The sequence below is a fragment of the Bombus terrestris genome, chromosome 13, assembly GCF_910591885.1.
Source record: "Bombus terrestris chromosome 13, iyBomTerr1.2, whole genome shotgun sequence".
Lineage (NCBI taxonomy): Eukaryota > Metazoa > Arthropoda > Insecta > Hymenoptera > Apidae > Bombus > Bombus terrestris.
The window spans coordinates 9,433,895-9,448,459 of record NC_063281.1 but is presented as its reverse complement, the minus strand read 5'-3'; the positions used below and the strand labels follow the sequence as shown (position 1 = coordinate 9,448,459).

The 14,565-nt window shown below is 38.3% G+C and overlaps 1 protein-coding gene across 1 annotated transcript in view; it reads left to right on the top strand.

The window, feature by feature from the left end:
* The window catches only part of LOC100643589 (troponin T, skeletal muscle), a 52,421-nt gene extending 38,218 nt beyond the window's left edge, over positions 1 to 14,203 (top strand). The window contains exons 5-11 of the mRNA XM_012315699.3: positions 2,636 to 2,703; positions 5,107 to 5,296; positions 8,844 to 8,934; positions 9,980 to 10,239; positions 10,453 to 10,566; positions 10,985 to 11,380; positions 13,748 to 14,203. Of these exons, the coding sequence (XP_012171089.3) occupies positions 2,636 to 2,703; positions 5,107 to 5,296; positions 8,844 to 8,934; positions 9,980 to 10,239; positions 10,453 to 10,566; positions 10,985 to 11,380; positions 13,748 to 14,053 (1,425 nt within the window). The 3' untranslated portion in view covers positions 14,054 to 14,203. The remainder of the gene's footprint in view (positions 1 to 2,635; positions 2,704 to 5,106; positions 5,297 to 8,843; positions 8,935 to 9,979; positions 10,240 to 10,452; positions 10,567 to 10,984; positions 11,381 to 13,747) is intronic.
* The last annotated feature ends 362 nt before the right edge of the window (positions 14,204 to 14,565 follow it).

The window sequence follows — 14,565 nt, the reverse complement described above, 5'->3', positions numbered from 1 at the left end:
ATGTTAAAGCGGCTGATTCCATCGAGTGTAGGAGTTTATTATCGTAATGTCTGATTGTTTAAACACGTTTGCCATCCCCGCGAAATATATTCTCATTTTTATGTGTATCTTCAAATTTGTTTGAAATTTTACCAATATAATTACGATAATGGAGCCCCGTAACGATGCTAATGGTTTAAAATATTTCGCATAATGAACCATTATGAATACACTATATTCATAAAAACGTACAAGCTTTTCAGCCTGTACGTATTGCTGTTATTTTTATAGTTTAAAGCAGAAAAGTAGAGAAAAAGTAGGGGAAAAAATGTCGGTCGCTTTGAGCCACGGATGCCTGGTTAATTATTGTAACAGCCTGCTTTCAAAAGCGGCTGATTAATCTTGTCTCGCCGCCGAATCATCGTTATGTCGTGTTGTTAATTACTATCGAGTTACTCATATCTCTGTCATGACAGAATTATGTAATTAACAGCGAATGACACGCGCGATCCATATTTTTCTCTCGCGTCCTACTATATTCTGTATCGTTCTTCCGATTACTACGAGTCCATTTTTTTTACTTTTAATATCGTTTTCTAAGGTCGTGACGAGATTTATGTATCTGTTTTACGATCAGAGCAGATTAATATCGTCGAAGAACAGACGCTGGTACGACGATAAATTAACAATCGGGTAGTTTATCGAGCGCGAGTTCGTTTATGGAGAATCGAGAACCATCTTTCATCTTATGTGCACGGGTAAACCAGCAAAATAATGTTTACCGTGATTTTTGATGACTTTTAGAACGGAGTTCATGATTATTCGGATACTTTGGTTGATGTGCGACGATAGTATGAGAATTTTATCAGGATGCGTAAGTTAGTGGTTAATTCATTACTACTAGAAGAAGCGATACTGAATATTTTAATGAAACGCGTAGACTTAACAAATAAATTTGATTATCTGCGAAAGAAAGATGGTCTTAACACGAGGTATTACCGCATATTATCGCATATTAATTTTTAAAAATCAATTTAATTCCATGAGAATATTGCACGTTGGCGTATTTTACGTTATACTTAGCTATGATAACAATAAAGTTCTTGCAGTTTTGTTAACTAACAAAATATTTCCATAAGAATCTTAAACTACTACGTAAGATTAAACGTCTGCAAACGTCGATTTTGTCATTTCATATCGGCTTTTAAAAATCAATTTCTGTCATGACACTATGATAATTTCAAAGAATAAATCCTTGCAGTTCGATCCATCCAGTTAGCCATAATTTCCGTGTATCTATCGAAATATTGATTAAAAGAATAAATAAATCTGCTGATAATATTAATGTTAATATTAATGTATATTCATCGATTATACGAGCTATTATTTCAGCTAACCGCTTTGCCGCTGTGTTTGACTCACGTATGCATGAAAAGGGTAATGTGCGGTGTCCCATATACGTATCAGGCATTACCTCACTATCTCGTCGTTCTCGCTAGCATAATGCCGCAATCATTGTCCGTTCTTTGCCACGAATTCGATGAAAATTCATTAACGTGGATATTTGCGAACAAACGTCCGCGTAATCGAGATGTTCTCCAACTCGGTTCATTAATTTTATAACGTTGAATAGCCTGGCGACTTAACGACTAACCAGTTTTATGGAACAAGATTATCATGTTGTGCGTCACTAAACTTCTTTCTATCAATTTGTCTTTCTCGTTGGAAAAATAACCGTGTTTACTTTAATTAAAGTGGATAACACTATGTCGTGTTAAATACTTCTGAAGATCCTAATTCAATTTACGAGAATCGAAAACTAAATTAAACCTCGCTTTCTTCTCCTTTTCGACGAGACAGATAAATATTCTAGCGCCTTTCGTTTTTACCCGATAGATTCTAATTGTATCTAAAGCGAATCATTTCCAAATTAGTTCGATAATTAAATATACATATCGATATTTTTCTTCGTTACTATGGTTATTAGATTAAATCACGCCGTATATGCGAGCTTTTTTCTTTAAGAGAAACGACGATTGCGATGCTGTAAAATAACTAACTCGCTAACAATAACAAAGACAAATTTCCTCCGTCTATCGTGGAATGCGTTACTATCTGAAACATCGTCGCAAAAATACGACAGAGGATTCGATACAATTTTTTGCATTTTTTCTAAATACACACTGTGTATTTTTATGCGTTACATATATACTGTATATTTTTGCAGATAGGTTAAACATGAAAAAATATATCGAATCTTGTAAATTTTACCTTACGATATTCAGAGGGTGGGAAAGCTTGACGAGGGTGATATTTGTCACGAACATCAACTGTTTTAGAACGTGGTTACAGGAATCGTTGGCCATTCGTTTGGTAACTTAGTTCCCTAGTTTCTCCTACGTCTCTGGGTCATTAATAACACACATCACGAATTGGCAGGCCAATGATCATTAATCTAGCGGCAATCCGCGATACCGAATGCAATGCTATACCAGTTACACTGAGACTGGAGTGTCCCATAAACTTGATCGTTCCACCGAAAATCGTTCTGACCAATCGTCCGATTGTCACGGCTATATTTCCTTGCTTTATGGTTAATCAAACCCCCTTGGAACATTCACGGAGCACATGGGAAATGATCGTTCTCGTTTTTCAGAAGGAGGACGAGGATCAGGAATTGCCACCGGACGAGGCGAAGGACATTCGAAAAATCAAGTCGGATCTGTAAGTTTACCATGGAAAATTGTATTTTTTTTCCTAACACCTACGCGAACAGGTTTACATTTTTCTTTGTTTAGATTTCTCGTTTATTAGAGGAGGCGTGCGTAAATATAAACAGTCCGCGTATAAATCGCGTTTACTTTGGTTTAGTTTCGTCTCGTGCGTTCAGCGACTCACAGAAAGTTGTTATATAAAACGTTTCGAAACTTCAGTGGTGCTATAACGAGACACGACTGCCACCATTATAATGGCAAAATTTGAAAAAAATCTGAGAATGTATATAAAAGTTACAAGATATTTAATGGAAATCTACATATATTTCGCAGAGTTTATAAGAGTATTTAAATAATCTTTAATATTCAATGGAACTATCTGTAACGCTGGTTCTATGTCCAAAATGGTTATTTATGTCGTACAATAAATTTTTATTGAACATATGTTTTCAGTGTCTTTTGCAATTTCTATTTGAGATCAGATTTATCAGATCAAATTTCACCACAAATAAATATAATTACGACAGACGTGTCTCGTTACGGCGTCAGTGAAATTTCAAAGCGTGTCGTACAACACACGTGATATATTCGTAAAAGCGATCGGGCACTTTCGTAAGCTATCCGGCAAATGTGGAAATTGAGGGCCTAGAAAAATACCAGCCAGAGGAAAGTGGCGTTTGTGCGTGCTACTCGTGAATCCGATCTCGAAATAGTTTCATGATCGCTGAACCGTAATTTTAGTCTAAAGTGTAGGTTGTATGACGCAAATCGAAGCTGTTAGGAGAAACAGGAAATCGTCGCGGGCATTTGCCGATTTCACACGGATTCTTTCTAATTACAGAACGTACGAACATCTTTCTACGCTGTGACGCTGAGTAAACTTGTGCAATGCTTTATCTAACTTAATTTGACCAACTTTATCCGCGAACGTTTCATTTATTTAGCTTGAGTCGGTGTGACGAACAATCTATTCGATGATAAGATGCCAGTTCCTTCATAACACTTTCCACTTTTTAAGTATTATGCATTCTTAAGAGCAACGCTATAAATAGGATCGTTTCTATTTTTGAAATGTAGTTATTCTCATCTGTTGACGTCATCGGTGCGTTAATATTCTTACCTGCCCCGTCATTTGACGTTTCATCAAGACATATTCATCGCTTAATTTTATTCGACCTTGCTAACGAGATTAACGAAAACCTTTTGTGGAAAAGGAAATCTTGCTTCTCCGGATCTTTCCTCTGTTGGTGTTATCTCGTTTCTAGTAGAAATAATCCCTGCAACTGGAAAGTTTTCTTGCCATTAAAAGCGATGGAAATTCGTTTGAACGAAGAATTACAAATTCGTGTTTCGGAATTACTCGTTTCACCTTCTAACTATGAAATTAATCCAATTAATTAATAGCTGGCAATAACGCGCGCGTGTGACATTATTTTAAAGGTACGTCAAATTAATAATTTCCGATCGATATATTATATAATAGTTTCTTTTAGCAGGGTCCTTTTATTTAATTCTAATGAAACAGATTTTTACGTTCTGCGTCGAGAAATTCGTGCATTCCCTTGGAAATTCAAATTCAGCTTTATTCCCGTGCTATTCTTTTGCCTTAATTAATTTTTCTCCCACTTTGTTATACTATTGATTTTATTAATCAATTCTAAAAATTGACCGTATTCAACCGTTTTATTCAGAATATTCCATTCTTCAGTAAAAGCAGTTAATAATACGAAATTTCCTTTTAATCGGCAAATAAACTTATAGCTGGGTTTAATATCGGCGTTTTAATACATACATGTGTACAATTTTGTATAATTTAGTATATATTATTTTCTGCAATGATTTAAGGCTTTGGACATTAAAGATTAAGAACGCGGTAAATAAGCGTATTGTGGAAGAAGAGCACGATTTATTCGTTTGACGCAAACTTCGCTATGTTTGAGGCAAACGTCCTGTATACGAACTTTTCACACAGTTCGCACTAGCTTCGCTGTTTGCACAATTCTTTGGACTTGGTCCTCGAACTGCTATTTATTGCCACTGTGTAATCCGGACACCTCAAGCTAAGGGACACTTTTTCCCTCTTAGAACAAATCTAAGAAGTTTCGCAATATCTCGCTAACACAAATTTATTTGTTTGACTCTCGATTTGCGTCATGCCGTTTCCAATTATTTTCCCAATTATTCGATAAATATTATTCAATTGATGGGGAAATAACGTCGATCTCGTGAATATAAGAACGAATCGATTTACCTCAAGTTTCGGTTTTTGGAAAATACGAGAAAGCACGGAATTTTTCCTCGGTGATTCTTGCTGCGAGAAATTTTTTCTTAGTTTGCAAAATAGAGACCGGGGCAAAAGATAGACGTTTCGACTATGGAGAAATTGAAATGACATAATGCGTCGAAATGGCAGGGACGTGGTGAGGTCTATGGAGCGGATATACGCCGTACCATCGGAAAAGCTGCGTGTCTGGTCTATTTGGCTCACGAACATCGGGGAAATTGCCGACGAATGGCAGAAGTGGTTACGTGCTCACATCGATTTTGTTGTAAGGCTCGCGGAAGAATTGCAGAAGGCCGATGAAGCCTTGAAACAGGAGGAGGTAAGTTTTGTTCCGTGTAACGACCTGTTCCAGGTCAGACCGATCTTAGATATTTATGTCAAAGTGCGATGGGACAGAGGGCGATGAAAAATGGTTGCCATTACACGCAATGGGGATTCTATTCCGAAATTCATTCATAGTTACTTACAGTGAAAATATAACCGTTCATGAAAGTATACATTTTATATGCATTATCTTTCTCCGTTACTTATTCTTTTTATAAATTGAATTTCATATATCAAAATCAAGATACAAAAGCCATTATTTCCACTACATTGTTTAACATTGTTCGACATTTATTCAACACAAATTTTGAGACTTTGATTTATCAGCAATAGCAGTTTAATGTCATTACCAATATAAACAGAGTTAGGTTTGCTTACGATTGGAACTACCGATAAGAGAACAATTTTGGAAAAATGTACTAGGTTACTTCTCGCGTTCGTAGAATCGATCAAGAACTCGGGTTCGTCTGAATATCGTTTTTCAATAATTTCGAGTTGGCAGAAAAAAGATAACGTTGTTTGGTCGCGTGTTCGCCAAACGAATACGACGAATCGGTTATATCTTCGCTGTAGATATCGCAGAAGTATCGTTAACAAAAGCCTAGCTAGCCATTTAAACGAACGTTACGAGCCAGCGTAAATATCTTGCGAAGTCGTGAAAGCTCGCCGAATGAAATTCCGACATCGCGAGCGTAGCTCTGGCGACGAATTTCAAATTTCCAACGTAAATTACAAGTTTAGCTATCGTGTTCATATCGAAACGGATGGACGACGATCCCCGGCAGAGATTGCCGATGAAGTGCGGGAAACTTTGTATACCTGTCCCGATGAAAATTCATCGACTCGAGGCGAACTTGTGTTTTTTTTTTTTTTTTATAACAGGCGATGATGGCGGAGCTGTTGAAAATTTCATCTTCTCCCCAAACAATATCGTCGGTTATCAAATTTTCCGATTCCCTTTATCATGGATAGAAGCCGACTGCGGAGAATCGGCAATTCGCTGGCGCGTCTAAACATGGGAAATTTAATTTCGTCAAAGCTTCCTCGTGTTCCTAGCGAATTTAAAGCGCACGGAGCAGCGTGATTTACGCGAATCGCATCTAGTCGCTTAACCTTGAGCTTTCGTTATACTGTACGATATGAAGGCAACGTTGTCTCGAAGCTCAGGTGTTTGTGCGCTTTTTCAGTCTGTTTGCCGGAGATTTATACACGACGCTGCATGCTTCAACGACGAGGGAATGCGTTTAAATCTCTCTCGGCCATCGCACATACACATACACGCACACACACACACGCATACACGATTTTCCCGACATGGTTCTTGTGAGTAACTTGGCGAGAGAAAAATGGAGAGACAAAGAGGAGAGATAGAAACTTATCGCCGCACAGCGTTTAAGAACGGTCGCCTGTCTGCCAGAAATGTCATAATTTCGGTCATTTTTTTTATTATTTAATTCTGTTTCTTTCTTTCCATGTCCCTACACACGAACATTCGTAGACACCGTTCATGAATATATTACGCGTAATACGCTACATTTTGAAGTTTCATTGGCGCGGTAACGAAACACGATTGTTATTATTATACTGTTAATACCTGAAACACGAGAATGTGTAGTAGAAGCTACGAGATATTTAGTATACTATTTAAACATTCAATTATCCATTATGTTAATAAACATCGATATTCGTTTCGCTAAATGAACGTCCGCAGCAAATGTTTTGTAAACTGTGTATTATATTTCCTGGTCGGTTTCAAATTTGACCAAAGTAATCGTGTTACTCGTGTCTCATTACACTGCTAATGAAGTTTTAATACGTTTTACGTAACGCGCATAATATGGATATATATTCATAAATGTCTTCTACGGTACGTACGTGTTCGAATACTTATAGAACTATTGTTTCCTCGTATGAGAAACAAAAAATTTAACGTGAAAAATAAATACAATTAGAATAATTAAATAACAGATGATATTAGTTTCCACAGTATCCAGTGACTTTTTAATAGCGAGGTGGTCGTTTTAAAAGTTTGTACGTCACAGACACACACACACACACACACACACACATACACACATATGTATATATCGCCGTGTCGTTTCGCAGGGGCGGTCGACCTTGAGGACAACAGTTAGTCGAAACGGTGGACGTTGGACGATGAATCGTAGCTCACTGTAATATATTTAGTCGAGAGTGCAATGGGCTGGCTCGTGTTTTAATAAGAGAAGCCAGGCCGTGGAAAAAGTCAGGGCCACGGTGAACGTATTAAAATTAGGTCGGTACGTCAATGTAAAAGTAATGAATTTTAACATGGAGGATCGCGTGACTGGTTGATTGACGTCGAGATAACCTCGTAAACAGAACATGGATTGATTGTATCGAGCTCTTTGGCTTAAACGCATTAGCAGAAACCGCAAACGATTAACAGTTCCGGCCTAATCGAAAGCGAGTATTTGCAACGTAACTCTAAACTGTCCGCCGATCGATGTATGCAGTTCGAGGCAGCCGTTGCCGTCTCACGTTTCCCTCGTCTCTCAGCTGGCAGGAAGATAAGCGAGTTTAATTTTCATTTTAATATGCATTAATCGCGCGACGTTTTGTTTGCACGGGCCAAACTTCCAAGCCATTCGTGTCACGGCGAACGAATCGTTCTTCTTTTTGCGTTTTTCCATCCACCGACCGGCTATAAATTACATCACTTTCATAGACATAGTCCATAATTCTACCATCTGCGTTTAAAGTTTTGCCGAACTTCAGGATTAGCTGAGGGTAGGTTTCGCTTGAGATTTCGCATAATCTGGAGGAATCATACGCGTCGAAGTCGAGGGTTAAGCGGAATTTTGAAGAAAATGAAAGGGCAAACCGTTCGATATGCAAAACTAGTTCCTCGGTTTTCATTCACCTTTTTTTATCGTGCAAGTAGAAACTTTTCTCTCGCGTCCTACAGATTTATTAACTCGCGCTGCTTCAGGCCAGGGCCCAAGGGAAGCAACATCTGTTTGTATACGAATGTGAATATGATAGTTTATGATAATACACTATTGCTCGAAAGGATCTGCTTCGATAACCGTACACTTGCCTTTATCTTTGGCAAGATGTATAATATCTTAATTACAAAATTAGAAATAAATTCGACTGCAATGATTCTATTCTTTGGAATTATCATTGCCACGTACAATGGAACATTACGGTGTGATTAAATTGTTCTTTAAAGGAGTATATCACGATGAAAGTATCGCATGTAATTGTCAAACCTGATATGAAGTATTTCGTTACTTCACAAACTCTTTCATCCTTTAAACTTCTCATTTTTGACGAACGTATTTTAATTAGAAAATTATTCTTACGTATACAAGTAGGATTAAAGATAATTCCCAGATTATTTGATTTTATTTTAATAAATCTGCAGACTTACTCGATGTTTCTAAAGTGTCCTAATACCCATAGCCAGTAACGTGTGTCAACTATTCGGTCAGTTTACGTTTACCTTATTAAATTTCCTCCAAAATCTACGATTCTTTGTCTCAATTTTCTGTTGGCAGGATGGGTACCAGCCAAGAATCGAGCCGAGCGAAGTCGCGGCGGAGCAGGAAGAAGAAGAAGTTCCTGGTAAAGACGAGGATTTCGATCAAGGTAGGAGAGGAATAACTTAATTGCGGATGTCTATGAGTTCCGCGTTTCTTTCGTTCGGGCCAATGCAACGTAAAACTAGTGGGAAAATATGAGCGAGATAGCCGTAATTCCGAAAACGCATATCGTAGTGGTTGGTGTCGCACTTATCACGAAATAAATCTAAAAGTGTGGTCATTGTCCTCGCGTTGGTATCACGTAGCGTTTTTACGTTGCCCTAAACAGATTTTACGACGTCACGTAGCATACGAAACTGTTGCCAGACAGCAGGCTTTATCTTAGAATTTTCTGTATTTAATAAGTAATTCTATTAAATGTATACCTGTTATTGCGCACTAAATTTCTCCCAATGGGACGGTGAAAACGCCAGGAATAAACGGTTTCGAAGGGACGAAGGAAGTTTTCTTTATTCTTCCCGTCCTGTTCGGGCGAAACAAAGCACCGTTGTCGTCCAACTTTTTCACCGCGATAAACAAACCGGAGAAGGGCTGGTCGCGATTTAATTAAGACGAGTATCGCCGAGTTCTGCCGCTTATACCGCGTAAAAACCATAATCTAAGTCCTTCATTTTGGATGATTAACACGCGATATTAACACGCGATATTAACACGCGATTAAACTGTAAGAATTATTTCTTCAAGGAAACATCTCTGAGGTATAAGATCATTCATACTGTAGCTGATAAATAATTCGACACTTTAGCTATGTTTAGATTTGTATCAACAATGAGTGTATAAATAAACGAGAAACTAATCGTCAAAGGCAAAGTATTTATAAAAAACTAAAAAATTTCAATTATTTGTCTAAAAACTGTGTATTTTGCAGACTATACTCGCAGTTTTCTGTTTGTCTTTGTTTGGGGTTTTGCCAATATTTCATTGCACGTATAGATATTATTTCCTTAAGATCACTTTTATCGGGACATTCTCGTAAAACGAAAACAAAGAAAATAAAATCAGTACTACATAATTGTTTAATATGATTTTCCAATCAAATTGTATCTTGTCATTTTATCATCCTCCATTTCACACTCATATTATTGTTACAGGAAGTATAGAGGCAACGAGCGAAATTTCCCTGGCTAGAACACTTACAGATGTGACGTTAACAGCAGAATCGCGAGAGACTATAGAAGCAAAATCGAGGGAAATATTAGAAGAAGAATCGGAAGAAACACCACCAACGAAATCGAAAGAAACGTTAACAGCGAAAAGATCAAACGAAGAAGAATTCGCGAAGATTTGGCCCATAGGCACACCATGGGAGCATTCAGGAATAAAGGAAGAGGATGACAGCGAGCCGTTTGAAGTAAGGGCTTTGCTGGTGTCATTAAAGATAACAGACGCTTAGCTTTATCACGCCCAGTCCTCGCAATCCCGTAAGAATCAGACCGATCGTTCGAGCAAAAGTCTCTCTAAACTTTCCAATCTTCCTTCCGTGAACAGCGTCGCTCTTCATCCTAACTTCCAAACTTTCGTTTACACCCCGTAAACCGTTATAAAAAAGGGAGTTTCTTTGCAGCGACTGCCCTTACCGAGGACCGAGGAAGAGTTGAGAGAGTTTCTGAAGAATTTTACGCACGAGGCGACCATCTACCGATCCTATTATAAACATTGGAAGGACACTGCCGATCTGGTAATAGCTCTATGACACCTTGAGCTATTCCTTTTGTCTCTTGCTTGTCGCTAAAATATTAAAAGAATCGGACATTTGATAATTGTGAAGAAAATTGCACAGTCCATATATTTGGTTGGCAACTAAGCGATCGCGGATTTTGTCAATACCATCAATTCCTTTTGTCTCTTGCTTGTCGCTAAAATATTAAAAGAATCGGACATTTGATAATTTGATAATTCAGAAAATTGCACAGTCCATATATTGGGTTGGCAATTAAGTGATTGCGGATTTTGTCATTAGATGGTATTGACAAAATCCGCAATCGCTTAGTTGCCAACCCAATAGATTCTGTACATTTTAATACACACGTGCAATCGAAGTTGAGTGAACTATGTAAAAGGCAATGAACAATTTGAAAAGATGTTTTGCGTTGCAGGCAATCAAGGAAGTCGGAGGTAGATTGGTGATAACAACGTTCCTGGTGCAAGGCTTGGACAAGTTTGGCAAAGTGAAGGGTCCGCCTCGTCCAAAACTATTAGTGAGCCCGAAATCTGTACGGATTTCACGTAAGGGTAGAAAGCCTAGGAGAAGTGGGAAACGTGGCACGAAATCCAGAGGGATTTCTTTGAATGAAAAGTCCGAGGGTGACTCGATTTATACGACACCACATGAATCAGCACCACAAACAGTCACGGTCGACGAGGAACAGGAAGAGCAAGAGAAACAGGAAGAGCAAGAGGAACAGGAAGAAGGAGAGGAAGAGGAGGAGCAGGAAGCTACGTCGACCAGGGAACCATTGAAGGAATCGTCAGAAGTATCAGTGTCTGCAGAAGTACGTTTACTGCCGCTACGTTTACAGGTTGTTAAGAGGTGTTAGGAGATTTCTTTTCCACATTGAACTGATTTGAAGGAAAATCTGTCAGGAAATCATTTTATCACGTTGCACTGATTTTCAGAAAAATTAATTGTTCGTTAAACTTCTCAATTGTGGGTGTTTCTAAGGAGATTTCGTGCTACGTGCATCATATAATTTTTGTAGCTCAGTTATTATCAGACTGCTTAGGTTTGTGCATTTTGGGGAAATTTAAGCGTGCCAAGTTAATAGAATGCGTATGATATAGAAAAATATGTAAAGCAGAGTAAAGTACTCGTTAGAATATTTAGTAAGCGAAACACATTTCTATTTGCGTTCCATGTCATTCGTAATTCGATTGTTTACACGGAAAAACATTCCATGTAAAAATTTATAGATCGATCAGCCTCGAACAGTTAGTGGACCATTTCCTTTTTTTCTTTTGATAGAAAACGAGAACGAACACGGTCAAGCTTTACCGAAATCATCGAAAGGACTGTTTTTGTCTCTGTACGTTGTTGTATTTGCTCGATACATCCCTGTGTTCCAGAGGTTCTTGTTGATTCCTCGTTCCATGTTTCCACGCATTCTCCCGTTGTTTTCAATTTGTATCGTTCGTATCTCGACTCGAAACGTCTGCCTTTTGATTTTTCGTTTCTTGTCGGGTTTTCAAGCTCCATTAGAGTCGACGCGGCGCACAAGGCGAGTTTTTTGCGCGGCAAGTAGAAAGAGTTCGCAATAGCCGGACACGGAGGTCGTATTCTGTGAATTACAAGGCAGCTGACGACACGGTACACTCTCGACTAAGCGAAAAACTCTCGAAACAATTTTTATCTGTCGTTTTATAAGTAGCGCGAGTCGATCTTTTGTTTGACGGCCGAGAGTGGAAGAGGTTCGCGTTTTTCTTATTTATGAGAGATCCACGGCCGGTAGTTTGTTACAGCGAGTAATCCATTTAATCGAGCGATTATGAAGAATCAGCTGTTTAATCAACGTCGAATTAATTCGTCCAGTTAGGTAACTTTATCGTATATCGATAAATTCTTTTTTACCTTCTCTCTCTTCTCTGTCGGGCAAGCTTGATAAATATCGGATTAACGTGCTGTGTCTTCTAAAACTTCTTCCCTTAGCCTTGCCGTTATCTTCGAAATTTTATATTTCAATATAAGCAAATTCATCTTCATTTTCATTTTAGCGAACGAAAGAGATTTTTATTGTTGTAGAAAAATGTTTAACATTGAATGGTTATGTAATACATTCATTTTCTTCTTATTTTTTTAAATTTTGAGAAGCATTATAGAGACGTTACTTGTGCTGGCTACGGTGGACAAATATACGACTGTAGTATCGTGGGCAAAAGGCCCAAGACAGCGGCCGAACCGTATACAAAGTGGCGAGAGCCGTTGCGCCGTCGAGTACATCAATGTGTCGTCGGTCTTTCCAAGTGGACAGTTTTGTGGAAAGAGCCTGCGTGACCCTGGCCACGGGGTTTCGGGACATGTGTTCGATGGGACGAGAAAAGACAAAGAGACGCTAAGGGTAGAGTTGGTTGAGACGCCAGCGAGAACGAATGCAAGAGGATGACCTGCGACAGATCCGAGACGGCATAAAGCAGTATGAGTTGAGAAGCGAGAGCGTGCGAGTGCAGATGCCGAAGACGAGAGTTGTAGAGTTGCTAGCGTTGTAGAGAGATCGAGTTGTTAGTTATAGAGTTGCGAGAGTGATTTGAACGGAATAAGACTTTTGTGTTTTAGTTCAAGTTGAACATTTATCGTTCTCTGTCCAATTAAGCTTTGTTATTTTTTATTTATCTTAATAAATAGTATTAGGAGAATTTTACAAACCTAAATTATCCTAATCCTATCCCTTTTTCGATACTACACGACGAATAATTAAGTGACAGAATCAAAAAGTTTTAGTACCACCAAAAGAATAAGAATTTTCATATTTCAATCGAACTCTAATTCTTTGTAAAAAAAATTTCTATTTGCAACGTAATTTTTAAAGAGATATTTAGCACAGAATTGAATTACAAATTTCTTATATTTTGCTCAAACTTGAGACATCACAACATTAGAAAAATACAATTGCGTTAAAAATGATCGAAAGATCACCCAGTTGATTCACCATTATCGAGAGAAAAAGAGCAGTAATAAACGATTCAATAATACTTATCGTTCAATTGCTACTTGGGACTCGTCTGATTTATCTCCGTCGTTTTCACTGGTAATCAAGCACCGATATAAAATTCAATTGCTGCAGAAGTTAAATATTAAAAAAGCGTATCTACGTCCAAAGACGATATTCAATTTTCATTTTCAATGAACTTCTCGCAAATTTTTATAGACGGTGGAGAAAACGGCTTCGGGGACTGATAGGACTACAGTGGACGAGTCGAAGATTGCTTCTGTAAGGAGCCAATTCGCAATGGTGGAGGCTGATGATTTCGTGAAGGACAATGCACGTTCTTCCGAGCCTGTGCCTTACATCTTTTATTTGAAAGCGGAGCCAGATATCGACGTAGCTATAGAACACGATGACGAAAAGGTCATTCCAGCGGATACGGATCGCGAGCACATCGTTGGCGCTTACAAGCGCCTTTTCTTCAACCTCGCAGACAAACCCTGCAAAGGAGGGAAACCATGGATATAAAGAAATTATAGGAAAATCGATTAAATGTCATAAAATTACACGCAATAATGAAAGAAATTTTTGCAGCAACGCAGGTGCAGGCATCGTTCGTGGCGCCATTAAATGTAAATCGAATCGAGCGAAATGGTAAGCGAGTGTAATCTAGTGGGTAATTGACAAATATTTTCTATCGGGTACGGGCAAAATTGTGGGATTGGAGCTATCGAAAAAGTAACGAGCCAGTTGCACAATAAAAAATAATGCAGCTGCATGGAGCGTTAGCAAATGTTTGCACAATCTCTCGACAATAATTCATTTCGTTGCTTGTTGCTTGTTGATACTGATATTTAATAATACAAATACCACGAGCGAAAGAAAAATCCCGAACGAGAACAAAAATTCATCTTTGGAATAATTTCGATGAAGTCGAACTCGGTTATGAATTTTCAAGTAAGATCATGGAATTAAGGTTTCTTTGGTCGACTTTCTTTCGTAATTGATTTTTCGAGCACACGGAGCCTCGTTGCGACTAT